General features: G+C 37.9%; 1 protein-coding gene across 2 annotated transcripts in view; it reads left to right on the forward strand.

Moving 5' to 3' along the window:
• Positions 1-12114, forward strand: part of nedd4a (NEDD4 E3 ubiquitin protein ligase a) — a 47489-nt gene extending 35375 nt beyond the window's left edge. For both annotated transcript variants that reach the window (XM_073815785.1, XM_065283691.2), the window contains 21 exons: positions 44-207; positions 516-636; positions 772-921; positions 2303-2374; positions 2871-2990; positions 3182-3412; positions 3636-3710; positions 3802-3856; positions 4188-4246; positions 6021-6086; positions 6280-6509; positions 6603-6724; positions 6994-7064; positions 8481-8576; positions 8675-8748; positions 9198-9258; positions 9346-9405; positions 9499-9606; positions 9781-9877; positions 10618-10690; positions 10805-12114. In XM_073815785.1, the coding sequence (XP_073671886.1) occupies positions 44-207; positions 516-636; positions 772-921; positions 2303-2374; positions 2871-2990; positions 3182-3412; positions 3636-3710; positions 3802-3856; positions 4188-4246; positions 6021-6086; positions 6280-6509; positions 6603-6724; positions 6994-7064; positions 8481-8576; positions 8675-8748; positions 9198-9258; positions 9346-9405; positions 9499-9606; positions 9781-9877; positions 10618-10690; positions 10805-10907 (2208 nt within the window). In that variant the 3' untranslated portion in view covers positions 10908-12114. The remainder of the gene's footprint in view (positions 1-43; positions 208-515; positions 637-771; positions 922-2302; positions 2375-2870; positions 2991-3181; positions 3413-3635; positions 3711-3801; positions 3857-4187; positions 4247-6020; positions 6087-6279; positions 6510-6602; positions 6725-6993; positions 7065-8480; positions 8577-8674; positions 8749-9197; positions 9259-9345; positions 9406-9498; positions 9607-9780; positions 9878-10617; positions 10691-10804) is intronic.
• Positions 12115-14189: the final 2075 nt, after the last annotated feature.

Here is a 14189-nt window from a genome sequence, read left to right on the forward strand (position 1 = left end):
TTAAACATTACTCAGTTGAATGGTTTAATGTTGTGTGTTTCAGCCTAGTTGGGAGTTTCTGGAGTCTCAGGAGTTGTGTAGTCCTCATAATCCTCATCAGCTGCCTGTGCTGCCCCCTGGCTGGGAGGAGAGGCAAGACAACCTGGGACGAACTTACTACGTCAATCATGAAAGCAGGACCACTCAGTGGCACAGACCCACTATACAGTAATGATCCCATATTCTTATACACACACACGCACAATAATCAAAACGTACAATATCAACATACACAAAATAAACATATGCAACAAACATGAGTAACTTGTTTCAGATCTTAAATAAAAACAAAAAGATTGTGACTTGTCTTTAAAGGGTCAGGATAGCTGTTTCAAATAAACATTGATGGCTTTTGTGTAGTTTTCATAAGCACAAACTATAAACAGATTGTCTTCAGATCTTCTCCAGCTGCTCTGAGTTTATCTGGCGTTTCTGCGTCTTTGTTTGAGTATTAAAGTTTCTGTTCTGTCTCACAGAAACAGTCAGAGAGATGATGAGCGGAGACAGGACACAAATACAGAGTCTCAGCGGGCGTTTCTCACACGAAGACAAATATCTGAACATGAAGAAGGCCGTGAACGCAGAGAGTCGCCGGAGGTATTCACACACGCTCACACAAACGCATAGACTCGCACTAGCATACTCACACGCACGACATTCTGACGCACATTCATCTACACATCCAACAGACTGACACAAATAACACACTGTGTGTGTTTGTGTGTGTTGTAGAGTTGGGAGATCATACCAGCAGATGAGTCCACGCTGTATAGCCTCAGCGAGCGCTCGCCTCCACCTCCTCACTCCCCGTTGGAGTTTACAGGATTCTGTGAGGAGTTCAACAGACTACAGCCCGGGACTGACAGACGCACGTCGCTCACGGTATCACACACACACCAACACATAGCCGTCAAAATAAAAATTCTCACCAAATGAGAAGAAATTTATTTTGGCAACTAAAGTGCCAACCTTATCTGTCATGATTCGAATGTTGCAGCTTTTACCTAAATGAAAAATATAAAATTTAGAAGAAGACAGCAGCTTACTGTATATAGATCTCATATACAGCCATGTTTCCATCCAGTTTATTTTAAGCATACATTAAGATATTACATTGTTCACACTCCTTGGTTAAATCATTAATGTACAAGCTAAACAGAATTGGGCCCAATATTGACCCTTGTGGTACACCAGTTGATAGACCTACTAAATTAGAATTACAATTATCAATTTTTATTAATTGAGAATGAGAATAAAGATAAGATTTGATCAAATTTACAGAATGTGTTGAAAAATTAAAATCATATAATTTATGCAATAGATTATTATGGTTTATAGTGTCAAATGCTTTCTGTAAATCATGAGCTTATTAAATTTTGCAAATGTCGACAAGATAATTTTCTATTTAGGTTTAGCACAAACGCAGTGTAGATACCTCAAATGTTGCAAAACACTTTTTGAAAAATAGTTTTAACGCAAATACATTTAGTGTCGCATGATAGATAATCAGCACATGCAACCTTCAAAGGGCACAACAGCATCTTTAAAAATTTGTGTTGAATTGCTGCTTTGTTCATATTCATTTATTTCTTTTCTTTAGCAGGGTTATTATAATTTATTAAAGGATTAGTCCATTTTCTTACAAAAAATCCAGATAATTTACTCACCACCATGTCATCCAAAATATTGATGTCTTTCTTTGTTTAGTTGAGAAGAAATTATGTTTTTTGAGGAAAACATTCCAGTATTTTTCTCATTTTAATGAACTTTAATGGACCACAACACGTAACAGTTTTAATGCAGTTTAAAATTGCAGTTTCAAAGGACTTTAAACGATCCCAAACAAGGCATAAGGGTCTTATCTAGCAAAATGATTGTCATTTTTGACAAGAAAAAAAAAATATGCACTTTTAGATTACACTAACTAATTATTACTTAGTAACTAGTTATACCAACACTGTCGACAAAAAACAGTGCAAAAACTGGATGGAAAAATGGCTTATGATGCTGTTTTCACCAAACAGAAAATAAAGTAAATAAATAATTTCATTTGTTTATATATACACTTTATAGGATGCGTTAACAAAAATAAATGCGTTTATGCTTCATTACTACAATGTTTGGCTTAGTGTTACATTTGTAAAAACATTGGAAAGAAACGTAAAATGGTTTATGTTTGTTTATGTCACGTTGTTGCATTGTTTTTCAAGCAGATTAAGAGTGTTTAATATTACAGTATAGTTAAGTGTTGTGTTGATCTCAGCCACAGGGTCACGGCAGTCGTAGAGGAAGTGGACAGAATCTCACTGCTGAAGAGCATCCCATTCATCCTGTGGTAAGACTGATGACATTCATATGCATATCTGCCTGAAACAGCTAAATGTAAAGTGTTTTACTCTGTTTTTCTCTCCTCTTATGGTGTATAATCTGTTCCATATATCCCAGCATGCCCTGAACATCGTAAGGGGCCGATCACAGTTGCAAGCACCTTTTTTTTAAATGACTTTCTATGGAAAGTGAGCGTTATGCGCGCTGTTTATCTGTGCTGAATGCCTTGGGTTTTGGCCTCATAAACATGCTTGGTGTCATCTTCCCTTATGCATCACTTTACCTGATAAGGACTGTGTGTGTCACAAACTGCTTATAGATGCTATTTATGATCTTTAACACATTGTCTGTTTTTACTTACCGCGTTCGGTCAAGTTGTGTATGCTAAGTATCGACTAGCCATACAAATTTGACGCATACCTATATATTGATAGTTGAAGACCCAGCATCAATTGGTCTATCTCTCTCTCTCTTTCTCTATCTCTTTATCTCTTTCTCTGTAGATAATGCCCACCTCTGCTGGTTTGCCTCCAGGATGGGAAGAAAAGCAGGACAGTAAAGGGAGAATTTATTTTGTCAATCACAACAGCAGAACTACCACCTGGACACGACCACTCATTCAGGTACACCATCTGCTGTCATCTTGGGTGCATAAACAGAAATTGTGGTGTTCATAAGCATTTCAGGGTTCCCACGGGTCCTTGAAATCCTTGAAAGTTTGTGAATCTGGGAAAAATAATTCAGTTTTGAAAAAAGTTTGAAAACCTCAGGGTGTTTTGAATGAAGTTAGTAAACATTGACCTCTATATCTCAGCTCATACAGCCGGCCTCAGAGACGGCCGCTCCCGCCGTGGGTGCGAGCAATGCCATGAATCCTGCGGGCTACGCTCCGCCTCTTCTCTCTCCAGATGTGTCCCCGCAGCACACACACGCACTCCCCCACACACCGGAGCATGTGGGACTGATGCCGACCGGCTGGGAAGTACGCAGCGCTCCAAATGGGCGAGCGTTTTTTATAGACCACAACACCAAGACCACAACATGGGTAAGCATCAGCACTCAAAGTGTACACTTAAGGGTTTTACCTTTAAGGTTTTATCACATGTACTATAGTAATACCATGGTATGTATTCTGTTAGTATGACCTGAATATATTCCTGTACCATGATTCAGTGACAGTATTTTTTAATGTGCATAGTTTGACTTTGGCATCGCTGTACTGCTGTACTGAATTGTGCTTTATGTGTTTCCATCTTGTTTTGTCACAGGATGACCCTCGGTTAAAAGTTCCCGTGCAGATGAGAAAAGTCTCTCTTGATCCCACTGACCTCGGCCCGTTACCCGTAAGACAGATGGTGTCCAAAATCTTTAGTATGGTTTAATGGAGATGGACTTTTGCACAGGGGTTAATAGTGTGTGTCTTGTCTCTTGTAGCCCGGATGGGAGGAGAGGGTCCACAGCGATGGCAGAATCTTTTACATTGATCACAGTAAGTGACAAATTTATAATCAAATAAATTATGTGTGCAAATAAATAACAGGTTATCCAAAAATTAACTTACAGTGTTCTGTGCCTAATTTTGAACCTAAATCTTTATACCCGAGTAAACAGAATAAGTACGGAGCCCCTAAGGGGACATGAAGCAAAAATTAAATAAAGTTTAGTTTCGCATGCTCACGTGAAACTTTCGCTTTAACGTGCGCACGCGAAAGTTTCAAGTGAGCACGGGAAACTAAACTTTAGATTTGTTTTACTCCTATGTCACCTTAGGGGCTCTGTAAATAAGTAAACATTTATTTTAATCTATGTTTTTTTCTTAGACACAAAGGTAACACAGTGGGAAGACCCAAGACTGCAGAACTCGGCCATCACTGGTCCGGTAAGTCTGTTTTTTGTTTAGCCTGTTAATGATCAAAGCCTTGCTGATCCCCTTTTTAAAAATATTCAGAGCAAGAAACCCTGTGGTGTGTGTTTGTGATAGAGAGGTAATATATGGGACCCGTGCTGGGAAAAATGAGTCGGAATGCACACCGTCTAATTTTGAGCTATAGGCAAAAGAAAATATAAATGTTGTTTTGGTCAAAATTTTGGTTTTCATAAAAAATAAGTACATTAAGCCCTTGTCTAGTGATCTCAATACTTTAAATAGTCATTAAACATCTAGAAATGATCTTTATTTGTACTGTCTTAAATGCTTAATCTAATACAAAGATGCGTGCATCCACATGCGCGTCTGACATTTTGGTTTCAGTTTTAAAACATAAAGGAATTAGGAAATAAAGTGCAGGACTTGCTTGATGTTACAATAATTATTAAGAGAGATAAAGTTCAGGACCTGATTGATGTTAAAAGAGTTATAAAGAGGGACAAGACTCGAAAACTGACTGACAGATCTGAAGCATGCACATATGCGTGAGCGCGCTACCCCAATACACATACACTGAATTATAGTTTTAAAATATCTGTTTTGACATGATTGGGAAAAGTTAATTGTTGGGAAAAATATCTGATGTGTAACGTTATATTAGATCCTTGCATTACAGTAGATCTTAAAGCTGTCTGTCTCAATGTCAATCAAACAATAAAAGAAAAAAAGTTGAACATATATTTTTCCTATAGATATTTTTTTAACTTTTTAACGTTTTATCAGTGATTTTAAAGGAAAACACCACCCTTTTTCAATATTTTACTATGTTATTACCTCAACTTAGATGAATTAATACATACCTATCTTTTTTCAATGCGTGCACTTAATCTTTGTACAGCGCGTCGTGAATGTGTTAGCATTTAGCCTAGCCCCATTCATTCCTTAGGATCCAAACAGGGATGAATTTAGAAGCCACCAAACACTTCCATGTTTTTCCTATTTAAAGACTGTTACATGAGTAGTTACACGAGTAAGTATGGTGGCAAAAAATAAAACATGCCAATTTTTTAAGCGGATTCACACTTCGTCCTCAGCCCCCAATAACATCATCACTCCAGACTCCTCCCCCTCTCGCTCAAACTGCCATCAATATAACTGCGTCCGAGGTCGAAGTGCTACAAACTAAGTGCTCTTCTGCCATATAATATAGTTCTCATTTTTTATCCACATACAAAAATCGCCACGTTTTATTTTGTGCCACCATACTTACTTGTGTAACTACTCATGTAAAAGTCTTGATATAAAACATGAAAGTGTGTGGTGGCTTATAAATTCATCCCTGTTTGGATCCTAAGGAATGAATGGGGATAGGCTAAATGCTAACACATTCATGATGTGCTGTACAAAGATTAAGTGCATGCATTGAAAAAAGATTGAGTTGAGTACATAGTAAAATATTGAAAAACGTTGGTGTTTTCCTTTAAGGTATGAATGCGGTGATTTTGTTTTTGAACCTTAAAAAAATCTTTAACTCGATTTTTCTCAAAATTGACTTTGCTTCCTCTATCAACTTTAAACAGGTATAACTCTGTCATTTTTTTGTCAGATTCCAACAAATCATACATCATTTTTAAGGGTTTTTTTTAGAGAATGTCAAAATATAAATAACAAATTTTTGAAAATGTGCTCATTCTGACTTAATTTGCCAGCACGGGTTACATTTGCCCTGGTAGAGATGATCTGGAGTGAATGATCTTTTGTCTTGATCTGTTTTTGTTTATTTCAGGCTGTGCCATACTCCAGAGATTATAAACAGAAGTATGAATACTTCCGCAAGAAACTGAAGAAACCAGTATGTGCTCTTTACATTTAGTTCAATACTGTTGTAAGCACAATATTTAGATGTAGAGACACTTCACATCCAGTGAATAAAATCCTACCCTACATTATTTCCCCCTGTATGTTATTCTGTTTAGTTTAAAATCATTGTTTTATAAATAGGAGATTGTTTTATAATCTTTATGGATTGTTTGTTATGCCTACAGTCTGACATCCCGAACCGCTTCGAGCTGAATGTGAGACGCAACGCTGTTTTGGAAGACTCGTATCGGTGGATTCTGTCTGTCAAACGTCCAGATCTGCTAAAGGCCCGCCTCTGGGTGGAGTTTGAGGGAGAGAAGGGGCTGGACTATGGAGGCGTGGCTCGGGAATGGTTTTTCTTGATCTCCAAGGAAATGTTTAACCCGTATTATGGGCTGTTTGAGTATTCTGCCACGTGAGTGTTGAAATTGACCTTTAAATAGGTGTGTAAAACAAACTGTTAAATTCAGTTTTGAAAAGCAGTTGTTGTCTGTGTTTGTGTTAACAGAGATAACTACACACTACAGATAAACCCCAACTCTGGTCTATGTAACGAAGACCACCTGTCTTACTTCAAATTCATCGGACGGGTCGCTGGAATGGCCGTTTATCACGGGAAACTGTTGGACGGTAAATGAGAAAATAGAAATGATCTGTCTGGATTATAAATACAATATTTCCCGAAGGCAATTTTGTTTCAGCATAAAGGCATATGCACAATAAAATAAAATAAAAATTAAATAAAAAAATGTTACCTTATATTTAGGCTAAATGAGATGTTAAAGATGCTGTTTGTTCATATAGGAAACTTGTCTCAGATAATCTTTAGCAATGTTTTTACAAGAGAGGCTTTTCTAATGAAAGATTTTGTGACACCTATTTTTGTTTTGTCTGCATAGCGTTTTTTATCCGACCCTTCTACAAGATGATGCTGCAGAAGCCAATCACATTGCAGGATATGGAATCTGTGGTGAGTGACAGGTGCATCTGAACCAATCAGCATCAGTCCTACGGGTCACTTAACATGATTTATTGAAACATCTTTCTTTTAGTTCTTGTTTGATTTAACCTCAAATCAGTCACTCCATAAAAACGGGATTATGCGATCGCATGATTCAATGCATAATCAGCCAAAGTCCGCATATTTATGCACTTTCGGCGCATTTACTTCATACAGGCGCAGCCATGTCTCCTGTTGTCATAGGAATGTTAGGAAGTGACGGAATTACGCGACGTGAACATTAATGAAAAGCTGCAAGTTTTTGCAAGTTCCCGCAATTTTGGCAAGTTCACGCAATTTCATAGCATAAAATTGCACACATATCCCGCATATTCCATCGCATTTTTTAATAAAACATGCCGCAAGATCGTGTATTTTTGCCCGCAACAATCACAAAAAATCTCAGCGTTTTTCTGGTAGGACTTTCTAATGCTGGATTCACACCAAAAAATGCGGTAGAGGCAAAAAAATGTGCTATTCGCACGTAGTTGGACGCTTGAGTTTACTCGCTTCATTCGCGCGGGAAATCACATCACTACTAGAGCAAGCTCCTGATTGGTTAACGCGGCACGATTTTCTGCCAAAGTTCAGATTTTTCAACTCGCGGCAACGCTAAATTCGCGTCATTCGCACAAACTAGACGCGCAAATGAGGCGGATTCCTGTCTACCGCGCCGCTCTAAACACCCCATTTGTGCCGCTATACCTCCTGACACGCTAACGTCTCCTAACATTGAAATCACTCGCGCGGCTGGTGTGAACGCAGAATAAAAGTAAAAAAATTTAAAACATAGTTTTTAAGTCAACAAAACTAATAAGGCGTGACCAGGGTACCACACACGTCCTGAAAGTGTAACCAAAGCATTTCAATCGCCCCCTGGTGGCTTCCGTATAGGTCATAAACCCTGCCCTTCCCATGTAAATGAATGGCATGTGAACCAAACCTAAAAAATTTAATTACACACCAAATAAATTTTTCCCAAAGATGGTGTCTGTTATTTTAGTTATTGGTTTAAGTTAGTTAGTAGTAATATGCTATTAAAAATGGATGTGGCTACGATTTGTGTTTTTGCGATGGAGTCAAATGGGAAAAAAGCTTCAGTTCACAATTGCTACTGCAAAGACCCCAAATGACATCATCGGCACAAGATGCCAGCGGCCGTTTTTGGAGATTGTGGCTTCATTTTTCTTTTTACAATGGAAGTGTATGGATATGTGTCGTCCATCTTTTTAACAGTATTGGTTTGACGGATAATAGCAATGCAGTAGGGATGTCTCGATCCGATGTGCTGGCTTTTAACGTTTAACATCACACATTTTACACTTCATGCTATATTCACATGTGTCTAACACTGGGCATGCTGTTTTTTTGTTCATATGACTTTAGGACAGCGAGTACTTCAATTCTCTGAAATGGATCCTGGAGAACGACCCCGCAGACCTGGACCTGAGGTTCACTATAGACGAAGAGCTCTTTGGACAGGTTTTACTTCATAATAATACTCCAGTTTTAAATCTTAACAATAAAAAAAATCTCTTAACATGTCTCTTATATTCAATATCATAATCTGGTCTTCACAGACGCACCAGCATGAATTGAAGCCGGGAGGAGCTGAGATTGTCATCAACAACATCAATAAGAAGGAGTATATTCAGTGAGTTTAGCGCCTCCTGGTGGAGGACAACACATCTGACACCTCTAAATTCACTTTCTAGTAAACTTTATTTCCTTCCCAAAGTCATTTGTCATTAATGTGATTCACTACTGCTCATTTACAGAGTCTAATCTCAAACCCTAGATAATATTTGGCATATAATTTTACTTTTTTAATGCATTTATAAGTCACTTTGGATAAAAGCATCTGGCAGATGATGAAATGGGGTCGTATCTGAAGTATATAATAGAAACACAGAGAGGTGTGAAGCTCTCTTGAATTAGGCTGGCAAACAACCATCAGATAGTTGTGACATCACAAATATCGAGAACGCCCTATCAACCATTTAGCAACTACCGTAGCAACCTATTTTAGATCATTTTCTTTATAAAATGTGAGAATTTATTCATTAAACAAAAGTAAAGCTGGTCGTGTTTTGTATTTTGCAGTCTGGTGATGCAGTGGAGGTTTGTAGACAGAATCCAGAGACAAATGACAGCGTTTAAAGAGGTAACAACAGTTTTTCATCTGTGCATGTCATTGCCTCCCATCGGGACCTATCTGAGAGTTTGACGTGCGTTTGATTTTTATTTGTAGGGATTTTATGAGCTCATCCCACTAGACCTGATCAAGATCTTTGATGAAAATGAGCTGGAGGTGAGACATTGTGCTTCAGACAGACAGTGTGTGTGTGTGATGGTGTGTGATGGTGTGTGAGATATTCGCTTCATCTTTCTCTCTTATCTTTAGCTGCTGATGTGCGGTTTAGGTGATGTGGATGTCAACGACTGGAGAGAAAACACAAAATATAAAAATGGCTACAACCCGAACCATCCTGCTATCGTCTGGTTCTGGAAGGTCAGATTTTAATCCTCCTTTCCATCAGTACTTACGTAACATAAAAGTAACTTTTATGTTAAGTCCAGTCCATGTGTTTACCATGGTTTGTGGAGTTGTTGTGCAATATTGGTACCAAATACCAAAATTACAGCATACCGGTAATTCAGATAAGATAACGGAAGTTGTTTTTAGACTGTACTGTTGATGGATGCAGAGATGAGAATCCGCTTGCTGCAGTTTGTGACCGGCACGTCTCGTTTACCAATGAATGGCTTCTCTGAGCTCTACGGTCAGTCTTGCCCCATCTTAAAATGACTATTAAAGGGACACTCCACTTTTTTTGAAAATAGGCTCATTTTGCAGCTCCCCTAGAGTTAAATATTTGATTTTTACCGTTTTGGAATCCATTCAGCTGATCTCCGGGTCTGGCGCTAGCACTTTTAGCATAGCTTAGCATAATACATTAAATCTGATTAGACAATTAGCATCTCGCTAAAAAATAACCAAAGAGTTTTGATATTTTTCCTATTTAAAACTTGACTCTTCTGTAGTTACATCGTGTACTAAGACCGACGGAAAATTAAAAGTTGTGATCTTCTAGGCCGATTTGGCTAGGAACTATACTCTCATTCTGGCGTAATAATCAAGGACTTGCTGCTGTAACATGGCTGCAGCAGGCGTAGAGATATTACGCACTGCCTGAAAATAGTCCCCTTGGTTACTTTTAATAGCAGGGGACTATTTTCGGGCACTGCGTAATATCACTACGCCTTAAAAATATTGAAACTACATTTTTTAGCGCAATGCTAATGGTCTAATCAGATTCAATGAATTATGCTAAGCTATGCTAAAAGTGGTACCGCCAGACTCGGAGATCTGCTGAATTGATTCCAAAAAATTTAAGAATCAAATGTTTACCTCTAGGGGAGCTGGAAAATGAGCATAATTTCAAAAAAGTGTCCCTTTAAATTTAGATTTTTCTCAATCTTTATAGCATCTTTGTGATGTTACTTCCTTAAATATTTTTAGGATCCAATGGGCCGCAGTTGTTCACCATCGAGCAGTGGGGTACACGTGACAAACTACCCCGCGCGCACACATGGTGAGAGCCGTATCTTAATCTGTGTGTCTGTCAGCATCTGTCAGTCTCTTCTGACAGCTGACCGTCTGTCAACAGGTTCAAATCATTCATAAGTTCATTTCTGTGTCTCTTCAGTTTCAATCGTTTGGATCTTCCTCCGTACGAGTCATTTGAGGAATTGCGTGAGAAACTGCACATGGCCATTGAAAACGCTCAGGGTTTCGATGGTGTGGACTAAAATCAGACCTCCATGACAACAGTGTAACCATGGCGACAGCATCACAGCTGTCAGTTTTCTAAGGGGCCGGCACATGTGTGTGTGTGTGGCTCTACACTACAGGACATGAAGGATGGCCAGCGAGCTGATCTGAGAGCAGTTTAAGCAGGAGACAAAGTGAATGTGATGTTACAAAAGCTGATCTAGGGTCATCTGATTTCTCAGTTGTTTAAAGAAGAATGTCAACTCTTTGGGAATTAACCGATCTCTTTAATCAGTACATGTATGTTTATGATGTTTACAAAATAACGTTTTGTATTGTATCTTTGCATACAGTTTCTCCCTACGCTATTTCTAAATATCTATAGATTTGATTATATCTATGCAGTTCTGCATAATTAAGGAATAGTATATTTATGATACAAGCTTTTAAATGCACATTATAAAGTTACAGGAGAGTTGTGCACTATTTGCCAAAAATTTCCCGTAATGCGGAATATTAGACCATTATCTTTTATAACCTGTACAAATAATGCCATGTAATTGGTGTTTTGAAGCAGAATGCGAAGATATCAAACAAATATCAATGTCTTTTCTCGATATTATATCTTAATTTGTACCTTCTGTGACCTTGCGTTTACATCTTTCTTCATGTTTACATCATTACAGATACCCAATTGTTAAAAGGTGAATGCTGATTATCAATTTTTTTTACTGGTTTTGAAGATTGAAGCACTTTTCTAAAAGTTCAAGTTTCAAGTCTTATTGTATATCGATATAATGCCTCAGTTGCGTTCTTTTGTGATTTTGTGACAATCCTTGCTTTACTGTATATCATTTATTAAATGTTTACAGCATAAATATTGCTTAAAGTAAGCACGTTTTGTCATATTGGACTGTTAAATATCTTTGCCTTTATTTTTAACATATATAAAATTCAAATCAGTGTCCTGAAGAACAACGCTATTCCTTAATGGAGAAACACTTTTAATGTCTATACTATTGTATAATGAAATGCTACTATATGAACGTGAATTGTATTTCTACAGATGGGCAAAGAATTTTTGGCACGGATGAGAGAGAACTTTCTCAAACTCTTTTCTATCAAAGCTTTAGGAGTAAAAGTGTCTTTCATGTCAAGATAAATTGTGCTGAATTTAATTGTCGTATGCCAATCTTAATGGCTTCATATTTTTTGAAAATTAATAAATAAACAAAAATATCTTCCCGTCTGTTTTCATTGCGTTTTACAAGGTCAAATCAGTTTAAAGAGGACATATCATGAAAATCTCACTTTTTTCATGTTTAAGTGCTACAATTGGGTCCTCAGTGCTTGTATCAACCTAGAAATTATAAATAAGAACAACCCAGTAACTTAGTTTTGGTAAACCATTCTCTACAAGTATGTGGAAAAAACAGGTCATTGAAATTTGGCCCCCCTTGTGATGTAATAAAGGGATATTATTATACCACCCCTTAATCTGCACTATCCAACCACGGCACTGTCATTTACTGCAGAGAGAGAGAATTATTGAGAGCACAATTGAGTTTTAAATCGAACAAACCACTATTATGGTGATTAGTGTTTGCATTTCATCAGCTCATTTGCATTTTAAAGGACACACCCAAAAACGGCACATTTTTGCTCACACCTACAAAGTTGCAATTTTAACATGTTATAATAAATTATATGTTATTTTGAGCTAAAACTTTACATACGTACTCTGGAGACACCAGATTTATTTTACATCTTTAAAAGGTGAAATGTCCCCTTTATTTTGCATCATATTTTTTATATTCACGGTAGTGTTTTATTGAAACAAGCCAAATCTGCCCTATGCTTGCTTTAAATTTGTACACATTTAAATACCCATACAATTTAAAGATGAAATATCTGGATAATATTTATATAAGCTAATATAATTTAATAAAACATTTTATTTAATTATTCTAGTCTTGCAGGTGGTGTACAGTAAGTGACGTCTTCTCTCGTAGCCCGCACCTCATTAAAAACCCCGCCCACACGCGCACCCAGAGGGACAGAAGTTTTGGAAATATGGTAATGAGAGATGGAGCAGGACCGCAGTATCTAAATGTCGCAAGTAAGAAGAATAAATCATCCCGACGGATGAACTCAATTGACAGACACTCTGAAAACAAAAGGACAAAACAAAACGATAAAAGTCGCTGCTCGCGGGACAAGCGGAAGCTCAGCTTCCCGCCTCCCATATATGGAAATTGCTGTGAATGCGTAAAATGATTGACAGTCAGAAAGCACCTGAGGGCAGTGGCGCCCCCAAGGGGGGGCCAGGGGGGGCCGCGGCCCCCCCATAAAAGTCACTGGCCCCCCCAGTGGCCCCCCCAAACAGAATGAGATTTAAAAAAAAAAAATTTTTTTTTTGAGATTTTTATATTTAAATAATAGTAGTAATATGTATTCATTAAAATGTACACTAAAAGCACTATGTAAAAAAATAATATGCATTTGTATAATGTGTTAAATAGAATATGATCTTAACCCCTCCCCTCACCTTTACCCGCAAAGCCGTGAGTACGCGCAGCCGCACTGCCATCCATGTGACGTACACGTGACGTCCTGTTCGCTCCTGTTCAGCCATTGGATGCATTACAGAAGAAACTCACAAACTAGTAAGTAAAACTCAGTTAATTATAGGTTATATAAAGCATATTGTTCCAAGCTTAATCACTGTCAGGGTTTAAATTGGGCTGTGGCACCAGAGACGTCATGCCCATTCAAACTGACCCTCCGTTTTTGAGCCAACTGGATTTTGCATGCAACCTCAAATTCACAGAAGCATCCATAATCTGTTACTAGTCTTTTAATCTGTTTAATATGCGCAATATAATAAATTCTGTGCTGCATCCTTGTCACTTTTCGGAGATTTTCGCCGTTTTGATCATGTTAAATTTCTTTGTTCTGGCGTCATCAGCGTCTGAGAGCGCTCATGAGCTTTGCTGTTGCCTTTGGCTTTCTGAGGAATTAAAACGTCTAAGAAACACTCACAACATTTCCAAACCCCAGGACGGTAATGTGCAGTTAACCTCCTCTGTGTAGAAAATGTATAGTTTAAAATGTGACCGTCTCGACGTTATATTAGTAGAGATTTCTAGATTCATCTTCTTGGTGCAACGGCAAAGTTCGCCAGAGTTCACGGGCACGGGGGCGCGGAATCACACATGCTCACATACGAGGTAACATTTAATGCAAAAGTCCGTTCCTCTAATAATTTTATCTAAACATATTTTTTTAAATCGTTATTGAACATTAAAACCAATCACGTG

Source organism: Paramisgurnus dabryanus, chromosome 9 (assembly GCF_030506205.2).
Source record: "Paramisgurnus dabryanus chromosome 9, PD_genome_1.1, whole genome shotgun sequence".
NCBI classification, from domain to species: domain Eukaryota; kingdom Metazoa; phylum Chordata; class Actinopteri; order Cypriniformes; family Cobitidae; genus Paramisgurnus; species Paramisgurnus dabryanus.